This window comes from Bidens hawaiensis, unplaced genomic scaffold (genome assembly GCF_021521415.1).
Source record: "Bidens hawaiensis isolate Kalapana, Puna unplaced genomic scaffold, B.hawaiensis_p1.1 tig00006055_1, whole genome shotgun sequence".
Classification (NCBI taxonomy): domain Eukaryota; kingdom Viridiplantae; phylum Streptophyta; class Magnoliopsida; order Asterales; family Asteraceae; genus Bidens; species Bidens hawaiensis.
In genome coordinates, this window is record NW_027491399.1 from 412,905 (window position 1) to 433,001 (window position 20,097).

At 33.4% G+C, this 20,097-nt stretch overlaps 1 protein-coding gene across 1 annotated transcript; it reads left to right on the forward strand.

Annotated features, from left to right (window-relative positions):
- Positions 1-13,036: 13,036 nt before the first annotated feature.
- Positions 13,037-17,310, forward strand: LOC143631259 (GDP-mannose transporter GONST2-like). The gene is made up of 10 exons (XM_077100076.1): positions 13,037-13,071; positions 13,528-13,628; positions 13,747-13,768; positions 15,697-15,901; positions 16,039-16,178; positions 16,264-16,393; positions 16,527-16,625; positions 16,738-16,892; positions 16,973-17,187; positions 17,267-17,310. The coding sequence occupies exons 1-10, from the start codon at positions 13,037-13,039 to the stop codon at positions 17,308-17,310; spliced, it is 1,146 nt and encodes a 381-aa protein (XP_076956191.1).
- Positions 17,311-20,097: the final 2,787 nt, after the last annotated feature.

Genomic DNA, 20,097 nt, shown 5'->3' on the forward strand with positions numbered 1-20,097 from the left:
AAAAACGTCTACCTAAGTAAGAATCCTATTGAAGGTATAATAAGCTAATGGATTGTAGAATCTCACGACACCGGTATCTAAGGATGACACAACTAAGGTTCACTCAAGAAGGCTAGATCACCTCTCGGACTCACTAACAAACCCTAACTTACACTTAGTTGATTTTAAGAACTAACCGGATAACGAATTGTTAACGTGCTCTAATGCCGACTCTCCTCTCGGTATCACCGACACACTACCCTAATGGATACGAATACTACGCAACCAAGGACAAATGAACAATTTAGTTTAACTTAAACTAGGTCAACTAATCGCTCATAAACCCAAACCCGACAAGAACCGAACCCGCTCTCGCGCGATCCTAATCTTAACAAGTAAAAGTTATGAGACGACCCTACTTCCATCACCTCTCGGTCTCTAAGAAGGTGTCTACCCGCTGATTTTAACTAATTAATATACCCAACTTAACCCTACGGTTGTACACCTGGTAAACAATCTCTAAACACAAAGTAAAGAGTTTAAACAAGCTAAAATCAACTAAAACCGATTCAATCAATCAAAGCAAGAGGTAATTGAGTATTATTAATCAAACCACAGCTACTAAACACAACCTAATTCAATGTTAAACCAAACTTTACAATAACAATTCAAGTCATGACCATCAACAATCCAATCTACTTACTAAAACCTAACAATAATCATCTAACCTAGGTAGAACTAACTAATTTAGCCTAACATTGGTTTTGGACAGCAGCAAACAATTGATTTAAACATCATAAACATCAACATAAACATAAGTAAACTCATTCAAGATTCAAGAACAATCAAACACAAGTCAATCTTTAAGTTACTTGCAAAACAATCCAACATAAACCAACTAGTTAGGGTTCTTTAATAAAAACACAAAGTTTATGGATGATTACTTAAGGTTATGGGCTGAGATTATGAGTGTATATGACCTATAGCTGCTGTGTACAAACCTCCTTGGTGTTCTTCTTCTCTTCCAGCCATCCAATAGCCACCAAAACAGCCGCCACCTCTTTTTTTCTCTTTTTCTCCCTTCTGTCCGATCGGAATTGGTATAGGAGTTAGGGGTTTTTTTTTTATTTTCCTTGATATAATATGCAAGATAGGCTTCTAACTTGTGGGCTTGGGTAGGGCCTTGACTTGTAGTATCCAAACTTGATCAAATAAGCCCCTATAGTCTTTAAATTGCCACTTTTTTCCATTAAAGCTCAAAACCTACAAGTAATCAATCATCTTTGTAAAATCAAGCATAAACAAGCCAAAACTCTTAATAATTAAACTAATAAAGTACTTAAAACATGATAAAACGATAAGAAAAGTAAGTGTGTTTTACAACACATCAACAAAATTAAGACCTATACCCATTTGGCTTTTGCAGCCCTTTGATTAAAGTTATGCAATCTGTGCTTTGACCTGCAGTTTGACTTTACAATGTCAAACTGCACAAATCTGCTATCTTAATCAATTTTGCAAATGTTTCAAGTATGATATACCAAAAATACACTTCTCACTCCAAATTCCTACATGCAAATTGGAATTTCTAACCCAAAAATAGAACTGCCCAATTAACCATTTTGTTCTCATATCCAAAACTGAATTTTAACGAATAAATGAATCGATTCGAATACCCTTCAAAGCCGAGTTAAACTTGTAATCAGTTCTGCAACAATAGTCTTTAACTTTTACTGTGCAGTCAAAATGACCAAACTTCCCTTTTTTATCGTTTAAACCTAAATCTACTATGTATGTAACCGATAACTTAAATTTTATATGATTAAACTGGCCCTAAATAAAGATACCTCATAGATTTATTAAGCAAGTGGTTACTTTAGTTCGTTAGTTTTTCATACGAAAACGCAACAAATTACTAACAAAAAAACAAATAAGTCACTTTTGACTTTGTTTAAAAAACAAAATTAGTGGGTGATGGGTCGTTTATGGTTATTCTTGTTTCTATAACCACACCCAACCAAGCTCAAGCCACCTGTTTGGAACTTACAATTAATTATTGAGTTAATTGTCTAGAATACTCTTTAAGATTTATTAACATATTTTTAATTTTCCTTTTTTGGTTTATTTAATTTATTAACTAAAAGGGGCTTTTGGTCATTTCATTGAACTTAAAATGGGATTATGTGATATTAACGAAGCAGCAAGTTCAGTTTCTGTTTACCATAGATTGTTAATAGATTTGTTATACCCCAGGGCATTTCGGTAAATGTCTGTGAACAGTTTAATAAGTAAACGTGTCGAAAATAATTCCTTATAAAGATTACAAAAACTAACCTCTACCTGCCAATCAACTAAAAGTCCCATCATACTCTGAGTTACATTGTTTTGTACCCTCTCCATAAAATCAAAACGTAGACGATGAATAATCTAAATTAACAAAGGGAATAATACTTATTAATTAGTTTTTGTGTAACAAATAAAAAAAGTGTTTTGACGATAATACAAGCATGTTACCTCTTCGATGTAGGGAACCTCAAACAAATGGAGAAACAACATTGAGAAGATTAATGGTCTTTTTCAAATGCACAATCTCACGAATTGCTTGAGTTTCAGACTGAAATCAATGTGGTTTCCTGTGTTCTCCAGTTCCTTAACCAAATCCCAAAATTATATAATTTCACAAACACAAATCACAATGCATGTATATGGTAAAAAATTGACAGTAAATACTCACTTCCTGGATTGTTTGCTGGGTATTTTCTCAACTGCCAGATTCAATATCAAAATCGAATCACAAAAGCAAAAACATGCTAACCACAAATTAAATGAAATTGAAAATAACTTATTTAAAACAATAGTATAGCAGAGAAAGCGTATTGCAATGGTTGAGGTGAATGTTCAACCTGAAATATGGGGAAATGGGGATATTATGGTTTTGAACCAAATTTGAAAACAAAAACAGTAACCTGAATCTTGAAAAATCAATATTTTATTAAAATTCATATAAATAATTATGAATGCTTAAGCATACCTAAACTAGTTGATTGTGAACATAATAAATTTTGCATTTGAGAACAAAAGCCCTCAATATTAGTTACTTCCAGATCATCTTCTACATCATTTGCTAATACCCGAGTTTCACTAACAAAATTAACAACCAAAAATGTGTCACATAGATCATCTATCGCTTATCTTATTGACCACATGAATTTGATACCTAGTAATTCTACATATGGCTTAACAATGCAAATTTATGCATAAAATAAATCATACATATCAAATAAAGTATAAACTACTACTAATAAAAAGGGTCAACAGACATGTTTGTTTATCCCAGTCTCGTTTCTACCAATGTAAAGGAAACCATCTTTATTTGATCTTGAACTAAACCATCTAAACCATTTGCCCTTTGGCCTTGCCCCTCTATGTCAACCACACTAAATTCAACAATCCAGCCCAATTCAAGATATCTTTCTAGCACTTCCACGTATAAATCTTTTATACAGGTTGGAGATTTAAATCTATAAGATGCAAAAGAAAGACATGAACATTTGTAACATGTATACAAAATCATATTTCAACTAAAAAAACGACTTATAAATAACAAGAAATATATATTGAATGTCTAGAAACTTAGCAATTCATGCACAAAATTTTAGGTTTCATTTGCAATATCTAATAAATTCATAGATTTCAAATTACCTATTTATTGGTGTACGCCTCGAGAGTTTTATCTAATTCTATTTGTCTCTTCTCTGCTTTAGGTAGTAACAAAGCTTCTTTATAAATACCATCACATAACATAAACTAACTGCAAAATTAATCACAAAATTTAACTTTAGAAGCAAATAAACTGTCATAACTAAGATTTCTAACCTTCCATACATAATCAGTATCAGATTTAAATATCAAGTTTGGTGAAGCATCTCGAAATCAAATCCTCCATCGGCAACACCTAGTTGTTCGGTGAAGCTCCTTCCAAAAACAAGCTATTGACAGTTCTAGAACTCGTGGTGGATATTTTAATACCGATACTCGTACCAATTGACTACCCTATACCAAATTGAATGATATAGGGTTAGTAAACCCCATGTTGAAAATACTAATTAGGTCAAATAATAATCAATAAAACAATTAAACGAACCTGTGACATAATAAGGTTTTGGTTTTGGTTTTGGTATTGGTGATTGGCAGAGACGGTGCGCTGAAGTATCGGCGGGAGCGAGAGTTGTAGCCGGGGATGGTATACAGTTTCCCATTTCTGATGAACATTCCTGTAAGAGAGAGAAAGAAAGAAAGGTAAATAATATATGTTCTGAATTTTGGATAGACCTTTGAAACAAAACCATATCTGGATTCTAATTTTGAAATCTGGATAGACCTATACGAGCCGTATAGGTGTTTTATTGCTCGTATTGCTCCTTGGCACACCATAAAACCTATACGACTGTATATATATAACTTTTGTTGAAAAGGTCAGCATGCCTTTGACCACTGTTAAGTGTTGCTGGAAAATGACTATACGAGCCTATACGAGCTGTATAGTGCTATATGACCCGTATAGACAGATTTTCAGGCCTCTAAGCTTAAAACATGAAAGATTATTGTGTGTATGGACTATTATAGAGTGTAATCTTAATCATTGATTGATTATTGTGTATGGACTATTATAAAGTGTAACATAATATAATCTTAAACGAATGTTCTCGGGGTGCAACTACAAATTACTTAGTCGTATGTTATGTAAATTTTAATAGACAATTAATTCTATTCTAAAATATCATATCATTCAACTTTTCAATATAAAACACAATTCTATATAACTATATAAGTGAAATAAAACATGAAAGGGCCGTAAAGAAGAGCGGCTAAAATTGCTAAAATATATTGTGCAAGTAAGATAATATATAAGGATGATGGCTACATAGGATGTTAAAGCCAGAAATCACATAAATATATAGTCATCAAAATTTTATGCCCAAAAATTGTCTATACGGCCCGTATAGGGCTATACGAGGCACTACGAACAATGACCGACAAACATCCGACACAAACAGACACAATTCAGGTGCTATACGACCGTATATCCCTATACGGGCCATATAAGAAAAAAATGGCCAGTGAGGATCTCTAGTGGTGTGGGAGGATCCTAAGCCTAAGAAAAAAATACATCAAATTCTTTAAATGACATTTTTCAGTACTTTTGGTCAAAAATCGGTTTCAAGGATAATGTAACCAAATTAGTTTTGTGAGGTAGGGTACTTTAATGACAATGATAATTATACGAGTATAAATGGGAAGGAACACAATGATTTTGTTACGGGGAAAAGACCTTGATCAATATGAGATCGCCGACATAAAAACCCCGGGTGATGAAAATCGTCTATAACCAATATTATTAATGAACAAAGAAGTGTAATACAAAGCAAGAGCTAAGGCAATGATTACAAGAGAGAATGTTATGTGTGTGTTACAAGTGAGTATGTTGTATGCATATTCTACCGCCATAGCCTCTTTAAATAGAAAAAATATCATTAACTAATACTTTTATTTTCTCGTCCTTAATCAAGCCCATTTCTTCCACATAGCCGTTAAATGCTTTAACCACGTTCTTCAATGACTTTGATGGTGAAATAATAGGTTAGACTTAGTCATTAGTCGTTTTACCAGCGTTAATATTAATATCATAAAGAGAACAATCATTAGTAATCAATAATTAGTACGGATGATCCCTAATCCTGACAAGAACTGAAACACATGCTAAGGATAACTGATCTAGAACATATGTCAGGATAATATATCCACAACATCAAATTTCCGAGACCTAACAATTGCCCCCAAATGGCGGTTGTGATAAGATCACAACTGTCATTTTTCTTTTAAATTCAAATCTCTGCAAATTAGGTGAGATTTGACATGCTAAAAATAATCATTATATAACTATAGGGTTTTAACGGGAACTCCCCTTCCGGCTATATATTTCTGTCGTCTCTTATTATTCATTCTTCATAAACCAGTAGAGCGAAAACCAGGTATCCTTCTTCTTTTTTTCTTTCTATTAATTTTATATCATGTTGAAGAAACATATTTATTCCTATGAGCAACTAGATCCTGATGATTTGCATTCTTGAAACCTGCCTACTAACCCGTCCTTCGAGATCTGTAAGTTCACAGATCCAAAAATTGACGCCTTTATTCCTCTTTTTCCGACCGGCACTGTTTTTCGTTCCTTCGATTCTTCAAAGAGAAGCGATTGTCATTCCCGGATGGGGTTTGCTTTCCTGCTTGCCCATTTCTTCTTGAATATTCATATCCTTTCCCAGACTTCACTCAAATCTTCTTTACCTTGACTGGTATTAGTTATATTCAAACTATGCCGATGCTATGAAAAACGTTGTTTATTGTGAAGGAGATCATTGAAAGGGAAGGTCTTGAGTTTGGTCTCTCGGAGCTTTCGTATATGTATTATTTAGTAACCCACGGCTCCGGCCACTTTGTTTTAAAAATCCAAGCCTCGTCAACCAGTTCCTATATATAAAACCACCTAGAACGGTTCCTTTTGGAAGAATAGTTCTTTTTCGTGAGGAAAGACTCGATCCCTGGTGGGGATAGTTTACCTTTCAAGTGGATTAGGAAGGGTAGGATCCTGGATCCTTTAATAAGTTGCTAATTATAACTTATCCTTATTCTGATATGTATCTTTTCTTTTTTGCAGTGGACAACTTTGCTCTTCTCTCTGATCTTCCTGGTGTCAAGGAAATAGTAGCTACCTTCTTGGCTTTGGATCCTGCTAATAGGACTTTCAAAGCTAAAGCTCAAGATATTTCCCAAGAATCTACTCAAGAAGTAGAATCATGCGAGATTTCAAGTAAGTTTTTTTAATATTTGTAATAATAAATAAAAGTAATAGATCGAGACTTATCTTTTTTCATATATTCTGTAGGTGCCCATAAGTCAAGTAGGTCTGTGTTCAAGTTCTTGTTGGAGGATATAGACAATCTCATCGTCAAGAAGGAATCTTCCAAGGCTGTCGCACTCCCTGAACAGTGAGTTGTGACTACCCGTGCCAAGCCTAGAGCCTCCAAGAGAAAGAAGCCTTCAGAGCCTGAGGATCCTTTTGAAGCTGAGATGCAGCTCCATGAAATGCTGACTACGGTAAGAATCCTTGATCCTATTTGGATCTGTTTATGGATCCTGTATTCTTTTTGAAGATATTTTAGCTTTGTCTCACTTCATCTTTATGTGTAGGCCATGAATTCTTCCAGAAGCTATCATGAGAAGATCATCAAGGAACTGGAGGATACTCTCTCCGGGATGCGGGCATGGCTGCTGCCAAAGACAAGGTTGTTTCCAAACTGATGAGGGAAAAAAAAATTTGAGGATCAGTTATCTGTAGTGGAGGCTCAGAATTAAAAAAAGTGAAGCCGACCACATATGAAGCCAAGATGTGGCAGCCAAATCCGTATTGCAGGAGAGGATAAAGATAACTACTGAAGCTGGTGATCTTTCTTTTGGCAAGTTAACATGGGAGGTGGCTAAGTGGAGCCAGGCTCTGGTTGCACTTGGTGGAAATGAGGATGAGGCTGGTGGTAGCTGATGGGAGCGGAGCTGGTGAAGCGGAAGGTGCAGGTGATGGTGGAGGTGAGGCTGAAGAAGGAGCTGCTAATGTGGGCGATGAAGGATGTTGAGCCTAGGCTTGAGCGTGTCTTTCTGGTTTTGAATCGTGATGGTTTGTAATAAGACAATAGATAATTGGGGGTAAATGATCCATGATCCTTAGACAATTCTAAGGGGTAACAAAGTTGGAGGGATCCTCTTTTTACGGGGATAAAGCCTTTGGTGCTCCTTCTTTTAATTTCCCTGCAAATCATGAACAACTAGTAACACCTGCTTTAACCTAGGTTGATGGTCCATGTTTAGATGGGGAAGTCCGGGTTAACAGTTTTGGTCTATCAAAGGTGGTATAATAATAACTTTTAATCCTTTATCTATTAGTTTACCGTTTATTATTATGAAAACATAGTTGTTATGGTTTATACTTTGAAAGATTTAAAAATAAATTATCCTTTCAAATAAAGATTAAAGATCATATATCTTTGAAGATAATAGTTTTCAAAAATATAATTTGAATGAGAATAACTTGTTAAATAAAATTCATACCAGAAAGTCTGATTTGATCTAAGTTACCATAAACACTTCAATGATACTCGTGGTGAATATGAGATACATGTTGCAAGTATCTTAGAACTTAATTCGATCAAGTCCTAAATACTGGGGTCAAGCCCAAAGAAACTGGGGTCAAGCCCAAAATACTAGGGTCAAGCCCAAGCTGGGGTCTGGCCCAAACTGGGATCTAGCCCAAATTTAAGTGACATGAAAATGCCAAAACCTTAGCTAACATAAAAATGTTACAAACCTTGGCTAACATGAAAATGTTAGAAATCTTTGTATGGTATGTCTACCATTTTTCGTAGGATCCTCCTTAGAGCCAACAGCAATGAAATTGTCACCCACTAAGCGTGTATCGGTCCCATTGCCTTGAACTATACTTTGGATAGCCAAATTGTTTTGGTCAAAAATTGGTTTCAAGGATAATATAACCAAATTAGTTGTATGAGGTAGGGTGCTTGAATGAAATGATGATTATATGAGTATAAATGGAAATGAACACAATGATTTTGTTATCAGGAAAAACTCTTGATTAATATAAGATCGCCGGCATAAAAACTCCGGGTGATGACAATCGTCTATCACCAATATTATTAAGGAACAAAGAAGTGAAATACAAAGCGGGAGCTAAGGCATCGATTACAAGAGAGAATGCTAAGTGTGTGTGTGTTACAAGTGACTATGTTGTTTGTATATTCTACTAATATAGCCTCTTTAAATATAAAAAAATATCATTTACTAACACTCCTATTTTCTCGCCCCTAATCAAGCCCATTTCTTTCACATAGCCGTTACATGCTTTGACCACGTTCTTTAATGATTTTGATGGCGAAATAATATGTTGGACTTAGTTATTAGCCGTTTTACCTGCGTTATTATTAATATCATAAAGAGAACAATCATTAGTAATTAATAATTAGTATCGAGGATCCCTGATTTTGACAAGATCTGGAACACATGCTAACGATAACTGATCCAAAACATATGTCAGGATAATAATCCACAACATCAAATTTCCGAGCCCTAACAGTAACTATCAAAAGATCTTTTTCCATAATAAAATTAAACACTTATTAACGCGTTAAGATGTGTATATCTTTCTCACATCATGTATTCACTGTTGTGTTATATCGAGAAAAATGTGCTTTGCAAATGTTAAACGTGAAGTCATTTAATAGCGGTGTCAAGATTTAGAACCTCAAAAGTTACGTTTGCTAGTTGGTGAAAAAAGTAACTAATTTATACTAGCGAATTACGAATGTACAACAATTCTATAATACGATGTACATGTGTCAACGTACATGCGTCTATACGTACATATAAACACGAGTATACACATACATACATAGTAACATAGACATACACAACACAACTTTGCAATCGTGCTTTAGTTAGTGAACAAAGTTTCAAAATTACGGAAGAACCAAAGTAGTTTTTCGCTGTCAACATCCAGCATGAACAAACTCTATCTCCGATAGAAGCTAACTAGCCAACCGATGTAGTTTGAACTACTAAAATAACTAAGAACTCACTTATTGTATATTTAATGAGCTCTTGAATATTTTGTCCTTAATCCATCTTGAAACTCATGTTTTGTAAGCATAATGTTTCTCAGACAAAGCTTATATGCAAGTTAAATCTTGCTCATACATATTTGTGAGTTTGAACAAATTTAAAAGTTCTTTTCTTAAAACTTAGGAAACATGAGCAAAGAGATGAGCAAATGGTACTGGTACGGTACTAATACCATACCGATTGATCTTTAGCGGTACCAATATTCCTTTTCCTTTGTCTTAAATTCGGTATCGGTAAAACGCGGTATCGATACCGGTACTTTGCGGTAAAAGTTGGCATTGATAACAAATTTATACACGATAAATCTATATATATTTAGGGGATCCTATCTCAATTTTTAAAAATATCACATATTATGTTTACCTATTTTATGTGAATTTTAGGCAATCTATATTGTATTCATAATCGGTTTCAAATATCATTCAATTTTCCTTTTTTTTTTCTTGTAAACCCATTGTTCAAACCATTATTCTCATTCAAGATATTAGAACACCATCTTCATCAAAGAACAATTTGAAGTTAGTGGTATAAAACTATGAATTACTTGACACCATTATTTGCTTGCAAGTCATAATCTTTTAATGTGCCATTCATACCGAATATTGCATCTTCATAGTCATTCATACAGATCGAATATTGCTTTCATGTAGACCAAGAAACACGGGCATGGTTTTGTAAGTATTTTATAAAAAAAACGTGTCACTTTGTGATTTCCTTTTTATCATAATATATAGGTTTAAAAAGCTCAATATATTAATAATAAGCAATGAACATAACAATTTGAAGTCATGCCCAACATAAAATCAGCTAAAAACGTTTTTATTTTGTGCGGCTAAAATAAATGTTATTTTGGACCAATTAAATGCTCAAACAAAAGGATAAAATGCTAAAGCGGCATCGAAGCGGTAAATTAACAAAATATTGGTACCGTACCAATACCAAACCAATGTATTTGATTCCTATTTCTGCCCATTGAATGACCGAAAATAAAACCATAAAACCGGCTATTATGAAATATGATTTTATCCCTAGTGGAATTGAAACCATCATTTGGTGCAATTGTACCCCTTCACAAAATAAGCAAAATGATGATATCACGTGTCAAACTTGCGACCATATTCACCTGAAGATGAGCTCCTCCACATTTTTATTTATTTATTTTTTTATAAAAAGTATACGTATTTTCTTAAAACCCAAAAATAAGCTTGAGGATAAGAAACATGTGGAACCCTTGTGACACACACAACTTGTATTATCTCCATATACGTACTCCCATCCCTTCGTCATTTGAACTCCACAGAAACCAAAACTAACCACACCAACGTATCATGGCTTCCCTTAACATATTTCTTGCTCCGTCAACTGCCATATCCTCATCCACAACCACCACCACCAGCAGCATTGCCACCTTAACAAGACCAAGAAGAGTACGTACATTTGCCACGACAAAGGGTAAGGCAGGTGAAAGCAAAGAGGAGGGGGGTTTTTTGGAATGGCTAGCGGTCGCCTTACAGAAGGACTCGTTTGTGGAGACAGACCCACTTCTTCAAAAGGTTGAAGGCAAGACTACTACTACTACCCGTACCGTCTCTGGTAAGAAGACCGCGGCACCACAGCCTAAGAAGAATGGTGGAGATAATGGTGGCTTTAGCCTTGGAGGACTCTTTTCTAAGAAATGAAATATATATGAAATCAAGTTATCATATTAGTCTGCAAAATTTATCATTAAATTCGGTAAAATATATATATGCCATTTAATCTCTTTGATTATATAAAGTATAATTGTCCAAAACAATAAAGAATAATGCATTTCTGTTGAATTTTTTTGTGCATCATATTGGTGCAGTTTTTGATCGTTTTTATATTATATCAGTTTATGGAATATGTTGTGCTAAATTTCTACAAGAAATTAAGACTTCATTTTCTTGCTCTTGTGATTACTTTCTCTTGCCATCAATATCTAGAGGGTTAACAAATATACATATATCATGTAAAATCTGCCAATGATATTGAGCCGTGAGTTTACAAAAACACTAGTTTTGCGTTTGATGTAGGTAGTTGTATGCTAGGAATTAATACAGATTTACAAAGATAAATATATCATAAATCTAAGCGACCCAATTATTGGTTTGAATCAAAATTAATATCAAGGTCTTGATTCGATTTGAGAGGCAAGATTTCAGATGTGGGTTCTAGACAATTTCAAAAGTAATTTTTGGTTAATCATCGATCTCGTTAAAGATTAATTCCGTTAGTTTATTAATAAATAAGTTATACATTTTTAGAAAACTATGTAAATGTGGTTAGGGTGTAAAGTGTAATTAGTAATACTCAACATGTTAATATGTATATATTGAAAATTATACATTTTAAGGACAGACGCACCAGTTCAAATGTAACTGCTAGTAGGGGTATAAATACCACCATTCATCAGTTCCTTCAACAAAGTTTAATATACAATTTTGTTCTTGTTAACCGTTGTTATTTAAGTTACATATTAATCGTTACGCTAATTGATCCTAAGACCTTCAACAATTAATATGAATGGATCTTATATGGTTTTGTGATAGGGTTCGTTACATTTGTTATGCTATATTTCTTAAGCCTGGAGATTAGATGTGGACGAAGCCCATGAAAGATACAACAAATATTTGCCGTCAAGTCCTAAAAAAAATGTTCTTGATACACTTTCTAGAACATGAGAAGAAAATGTTGCAACTAATAGGATATACCACAGGGTCGAATATAAAAAATAACAAAATATAGAACGTAACGAAAATGGTGGTTACCAAGATATTATATGTATATATTAAATCCCAAGTTTCTGTTTACTCACATATGCAGAGTATTCATAAGAAGAGCCAATTACCTTATAACACATGTACAAAGCATTGCAAATTTCAATGTGAGATAACTGTAAGTTATTTTGTTTGTATCTATATCCTAATTTTAGTTTAATCGATATTCTTATTTGTTCCTTCCATACAAATTAACCTTTTTTATGCTCGCATACAGGTAGTAGATTCATCTTTCTTTCCTGTTTCAATTAATATTTATCCCATGATTGCTGATTGTATGTCGTTTCTACTAAGTACTGCAAGCAACTAAAGAACAATGTCTTAAATGACAGTTCCAAGTAAGAATTGAACCTTAAATTTAGTCCCATGTGAACGATTTTGACAGCAAATCGACTTTGTAATTCCAATAGTGTCGATATAATACCCCAATCTGTTTACGATTACTCCGCCCTAAAATCCACAATCACATATTCATTTACATTAGACAGAGAGCGGAATTTGGAGAAGAGAGTGTAATGGCGACCTCTAGGCTTTCATCTGAAATGAAAAGGTTCGTTTATATTCATGTTTGATTATTAGATTTTGTTTGTAATCAAAGATGATTTGAGGAACAAGTTAGATGTAGTGTGGTGTTGCAGACGCCTCGATCTCCATCTTTGCTAAATCCTCGGTTTTTAATGTTTCAAATCCCAATGTTATTTGAAGAGTCTGGCCATAACTAACGGACGACGAACATCATGTAAGACGTTCCAGCTCTAAGTGGTGCACATCAATTAGTTTTTATTAACCTATTTGCTAATGATCAACTGAACAATTGTAGCTGTTGAATGAATATGTGGTTGCTAATAATACTCAAAAGCTTGAAGGCTCTTGTCTTGCCGAAAGATTTTAAAAATAATAAATAGTTCAGAAGTCGAAGTTATGAGTTTATTTCTTTTAAAAATCAATAATATGAAACTCACTTTATATTAACAAATATAGTTGTTATTTACTTTCTGTTTTTTAGGACGTACCACAGGGTGATTGGCTTTTCCCATCGTGTTGTTATCAAATATGTTACCGAAACAAGTGTAGAGATTGTGACCAAGTTGCAGATAATTGTGAACAGTATGTAACAAAAGGTTAATGTATGCAGATTCAGTTTTCTTTTTGGTTTGTTATGGGCTTTGTAAATTACATTACTAGATTTGTCCACTTTTTGAATGACTTTGATTTTGGTTCACAGGTTTCCTCATGCCATTAAAAGGGTAATTATTATCACAATGACCACTAAAATCAACAAAAGGAAACAAGTAACTTTGCACATTGTAACTCTTGCATTGATTGGCCTCAATCAAGGTGTCTGCTTCTATTCATGATTCTCTAATTTTAATTTAAGTGAGGTCCATACCAAATTTCATCTTAATTTAATACTTTATTGTTATCTGTAATGTAAAATTTTCAAGTGGAAGCTTCTGCTTTATAACAACTAGACCCTGTAAGTTGAAGTTGGCACCACAGCTGCAATACGTCCGAAAGCTGATCTGCAATTTATTAGCAAAAATGATAATCGGATCTTTTAAATACATACAGTTCATCTGTGATCGAAACAACTGTATAAATGTTGATTACCTTTACAAGATCACTCCAAGCCTTTGCTTTTGGTTTTTGTTTGTGCTTTAGTGACTTCGGACTTTGAATACATTTTTATTAACTGTATGATTGCAACAATTTACTGCAAATCATCAACTTAAGCCACCCCGCTTCGCTAGCCCCGCTGCGAAGCGCGGGTAATAATACTAGTATTAGTTAAAGCACAATTACGATAACAAGCATTCCAATAGCCAGATCTTTTCATACGGAAAAACTATAACAATCGTACACTGTAAATCCCACCATAGCTAGGCTATCTGTAGGATTTAGGGAGGATAGGATGTAGGCAAATCGTATATGTATAGTTGTATCACATATGATAAAGATATTGCTTCCAATAAGTCCCTCGAGTGAGTTGTAAAAAGAATATATCTTTAATATATATAAACGAAACCTTTAAAACATCTCTGGTTGTTCCCTACATTCTCTCAAGCCACAAGATTGCATTATTTGTAAGTTGAGGCTTCTCATGCATTTGACCCGAATTCATGGGTATGGGTCTCACCAAACCCATATAGCCATTAAACGTGTTATAACATCTTATTAAATTAAAAATTAATCTCATTAAATATTTTATATGAAAATCCTATAAAACAGGGATATACTAAAAATTAATATCAGATTTTTAAAAAATATATTATTTATAATTAAGAAACAATTTTATAGTAAAAAAAATAAGTGGGTCATGGGTCTCACCAAAACCTAGATAGATTTTAAACCGAGTTAAAACGTCTCATTTATTTGTGAAACCCTTTCATCATTAAATCCTAAGTATATTATTAACTTTCTTACAATAAATAAAATTAAAATCAAAAAAATATATATAAATATTATAAACAAATAATTTAAAACAAACCCCATGTTACGATGGATAAAAGCTAGTTTAACCAATATAGATTCCATGTTAACTTTTAGAAAGTAAAATTCATAAATCAACAAGAACTGAAACCTAATAATGTGTAAACTTTAAATAAGTAACTAACTTGTTTACTTTCTGCCTAAGTATAAAGACTACTATAGGTTTGAAAGGTAAAAAAAATCATTTTTAATTTATAAATAAATCAGAAGAAAGCTCACAAGTCACAAATATATAAAAAACAATCAGGTAGCTACACCGGCGAGAAACACCAACTTTCACTCAACACACACATTCATTCAGGAAGACTTGCAGTTGAAGCAATGGATAGATAACATGCAACCTCATGTTGACTTTTTAACGGTGCGTCAGCCAGCCTCGATGATATCAGTTAATAATTATTCCAACCTAACCTAACCTAACCCTGGAATCACGCTGTTTGAAAATTGCTTAGTAGGTTATTGTAATGATATCTCAAAGTGTTAGATTTTGGTAATGATTTTGACTTGTTTTTGATATGCTACTATTGACAACAGGCATCTTGTATGGTTGATTGGTTGCAGTGTCAACTGAGTTAAAGTTAAATGTTATTATTGATCCTGATGTCAAGGTGTGATCAAAATGACGTTTTATGATATGTTTAACAACAGAACCTGTTTATGGTAACCGAGAGAATTGTGTATGCAGATCCAGAGGCAATCGGGTCATGTCTGAGGAGGATGAACTTAATGTTGACACGGATGAAAAGAGGATACAAGAATCCAGAGTTAGATCTGGACCGTTGATTTCTGGAACTGCATACTGTCTGTCTTCTTGCAGCATGATATTGCTCAACAAAGTTGTTCTTTCAAGCTATGCTTTCAATGCTGGCATATCATTGATGCTTTATCAGGTAATTATAACTTATATAGCCTAGATGTATATCATTCATTATGTGATGCGCATCACTAGTCGAGTTTTGAATTCTTGATATTTGTTTCACATTGTCCATAAAAAGGTTCTTTTTTTTTTTTTTAATTTTATTTGCAGAATCTCATTAGTTCTATCATAGTTATCATTTTGGGCTTATTTGGAGCAGTTTCATTGGAGAAGCTAAACTGGAAGCTGGTTAAGGTGTGGATACCCGTCAATTTGATATTTGTGGGCATGCTTGTTTCAGGCATGTATAGGTATGTCACTGACAAGAATTCCGGTTTCTTAAAACAACATATCAATATGTAAAGGTGTCAAAATGAGGGTGGTAAATCTTTTCAGTTTGAAGTATATAAATATTGCAATGGTTACCATCCTGAAGAATATGACAAACATATTAACAGCAGTTGGTGAACTATATATATTCCATAAGCGACAAAGCCAGAAAGTATGGACCGCCATGTTTCTTATGGTATGTCTTTCTGTATTTTTTACTTAAAATTTCTCAAATTGCGTAGTCTTTGACTGCATAAAGCTTGAAATTTACTAAAAAGAACTACCAATACATGAAAGTTTTAATTTTTTTTATCATAACACTTCTGCAGATCATTTCTGCTGTAACCGGTGGTATCACAGACCTCTCGTTTGATGCAACGGGTTATACGTGGCAACTAGTGAATTGTGTTTTAACTGCAAGCTACTCAGTATCTCGTTTACATTTTGCTTTACAAGCAAATGCATTTATTCTTCTTTTGCATTAGAAATACATTTTATCTTTTGTGTTGGTAAATATTAATATTTGAACCTTCTAATTAGCTTACCCTACGACGAGTCATGGACACAGCAAAATCTGTAACAAGATCTGGATCTCTAAACGAGGTCTCCATGGTGTTGCTGAATAATTTGTTATCATTACCATTTGGCGCATTCTTGATCATCATATTTGATGAATGGACATATGTAATTAACGCGTAAGAAAATTCTTCATTTCTAAAACCACTTTTAGTACTTTTTAAAAACTTTCACCCTCATTTGTTAATGGTTTTTTCAGGGATGTGATCAAGATTCCCACGTTTTGGGCCGTGGAAACTGTTAGCGGGCTTCTTGGGCTCGCCATTAGCTTTACCTCCATGTGGTTTTTAAACCAAACAGGTCCAACCACTTACAGTTTGGTGGGCTCGTTGAACAAGATTCCTATCTCGGTTGCTGGTTTAGTGTTGTTTAATGTTCCACTTAGCCTGCCAAATCTTTTCAGTATACTTTCTGGTAACCAATATGATCTCTACAGTCTACACATAAACAACCATTTTTTTCTATTTGTGTTCTTATATCTGCTATTTTTTAGGTTTATTTGCGGGTATATTCTTTGTGAAAGCCAAGATGTCATGATATGTGAGTCAAGTATCTTCTGCCAGTTACATTTTGAAATGAGCCTGGGAAGAATGAAATTGGTAAACCATGATGGATCAAAATTTATTTACAAGCTGATATGGCCCAAAGGCACACCAGAATGGAAGATGCCAACTCACTAAGTATAATAGTATTGTTATTTTCTTAATAACATATACATTAATATTCTCATTTCACTTTTTCTTATACTTTAGCTTAGAAATGTGGGCCGGGCCGGTAATTGTCTATGATTTCTGTGAACCGGGCCACTCCAGTTTCGTCGTGTTTGGGGTACATTATCATGTATTTGGCCCAAAATACACACCAAACTACACAGTTTTAATCTTATTTAGTTATTTTAAAACTAGTCTATACTGTTTTAATGTAGTTACTTTTCTCTTGGTATCTGATCTTAGATCTATATATTTTAAGTTTTAGCATCTCAGATTTATATGCATTCACTGAAACTCCTAGCAGATAACTACTAGAGTTAATTACTTTTTGTTCATTAAGGTATTTCAAAAGTTTTTTATTTTGGTCCTTATAATTCATTTATATTAAAATTGGACTTCGGGATTTGCTAGATTTGCACCTCTCTGAGGACCTAGTATGAATTCTTGGAGATGCCGGATTAAGGTTATGGACTTCTAGGGAGTGTATAGATTATGCCATAGCTTTGACCCATGCCATAGCCATATCTTTTTATTTGCCCCAGCCGTATTCTTGCCTTAGCGTTAGGACTACCTTTAATTGTTTATTTGATCTAGTATCTGTTGCTAATATAGCCTAATAACTACTTCATGTTACTTATGTATGGTGGTTGCTTTGTTTTGTCTCTCCTAGCCACATTTTTCTTCTGTTTTTTGAAATACAAACATGTAAAAATATTAAATGAATTTTGAAGTTGGGGAGCAATCTCTATAGAGGAAAGATTTGTCATCATAACACCGTTCCAAGATCTTACAAAAGCTTGCTATGTGTGAGATTTTACTTGATAGGTTTGTTTGTTGTATTTTCCCTCTTGTTTTAACACATCATTGTTAGATGTCATCTCTCAAATTCAACACTCACTTCTTTGTGTCTGTTATGAATCTTACTCCTATATGGTCATAAAAGAGAGTTTATACCAACTCTCCCTTTGGTAAATTTCAGCTTTCATCCTTAGCTATAAGAAATTATTATTACCATAGTTGATATTTATTTGCTTATAGTATTTTAAGTAGGTTACTTCATTTTATTTACATTTGTTTTTTTTTCTTTTTATTTTTAAACCTTTAATAGTAAGGGTATCTTTGAATTTAAGAGAAAAACTTGGTGGACATCCAGTATAAGACTATTCTTAGGGGTGTTTGGGATTCCTTATTTTCATCAACTATAACTTATAAACTTTTTGAAAAGTTAATAAGGTGTATAAGGTGTTTGGCAAACCATAAGGCTTTATGGATTTTAACTTATGGTGAAGACAAAATAGAAGGGTTTTGAAAAGTTAAGAATATGTAACTTATTAACTTAATGAGTTTGATTTACCTATTACACCCCTCTCACCCTTAAACCCCATTACACTCCTTTTAAAAATGATTGTCCCTTTCACAAACCAACTCAATCTTTATTATAAGGGGGTGTTTGGTACAGACAATGGAATTGTAGAGAAATGGAATTGCAGAGAAAGGGAATTGGTCTGGAGAATGAGAATTGACTGTTCTGTTTGGTAGTACAGAGATTTCAGTAGAGAAATATAGCTGAGAATCATTTATCTTGTTTGGTACATAGGAAATAAACAGAGAATTATATCAACTTTATCATTAGCACAAGTATTTTTTTCATAACAAATATTTATTAAAAAATAAAAAACATATAAAAAGATGCATAAATTCCAACCAAAATATGCATTGATCAAACCAATTCAAATACAAAACATAGTTTTTAAGCAAAAAACATCAACCATAGTTAAAACCAATTCACATACAAAACTATTCTTTAGTCCCCCTCTAGTTTCTAGCATATCACAAAGTGTTGTAAATGCATGTATATTCATTCTTATGTTAACAACAATCGTAAAATCACTTTCATAAACCATCCTCACCATGTTTTCACGCCTATTATGGTAACTCATTAAATATTTTGTACGTAAAGTCATTGACTCAATCGACCGACGCAAATGATAAGTACATAACATCCACCAACGAATCGTAACATAAATGACATAAAATGCACCTATGGCAACTATTCTTTGTCTGGAAGGTGATCTTGCCATCTACACATAAAAATATAAGAAAATTCAAGAAAAGCAAATAACTCCAAAATATAATCCAAATATTAGCAACAAAGTGATCATGAAAGCAAGAAAAATGATTACAGGCTACTTTATTCACTGACTTGCTGAATGTTGTTTAATTGCCAATGTTTACATCAATATATATGTTATTTTGGATGAAATTGAACATCCAAGTTTCCATGTGAGTTACAAGTCAATGTTATACAAGATCCCTAAGGTTTCCATGTGAGTTACAAGTCAATTTCTAGATAAAAATGGTGTAAAAAGTGATGATTTGTTGATATGTAGAAATCTGAGTTTTTTGGTCAGATTTGAGTTTGTAAATATAGATTTATTTATCAACAAAACAATTGAAATAAATTATGAAAATATTTTCACAGAAACTTCAACATCTCTAGGTGTTTATATATTTTTCTCAAAATTTTAAAGTATGCATAAGGTTTTCAACTAAAATGCTAATTATCAAAGGTATCTAAAACTTACTGTTCAGAGTTTGTAAATGTCAAAATTTC

Bases quoted from the DNA above. Each gene is read 5' to 3' on its own strand.
- LOC143631259 (XM_077100076.1), top strand. From the start codon at position 13,037: ATGGCGACCTCTAGGCTTTCATCTGAAATGAAAAG. The intron at 16,179-16,263 runs GTATGTCACTGA...AAATCTTTTCAG, and splicing joins CTTGTTTCAGGCATGTATAG to TTTGAAGTATATAAATATTG. The intron at 16,394-16,526 runs GTATGTCTTTCT...ACACTTCTGCAG, and splicing joins GGACCGCCATGTTTCTTATG to ATCATTTCTGCTGTAACCGG.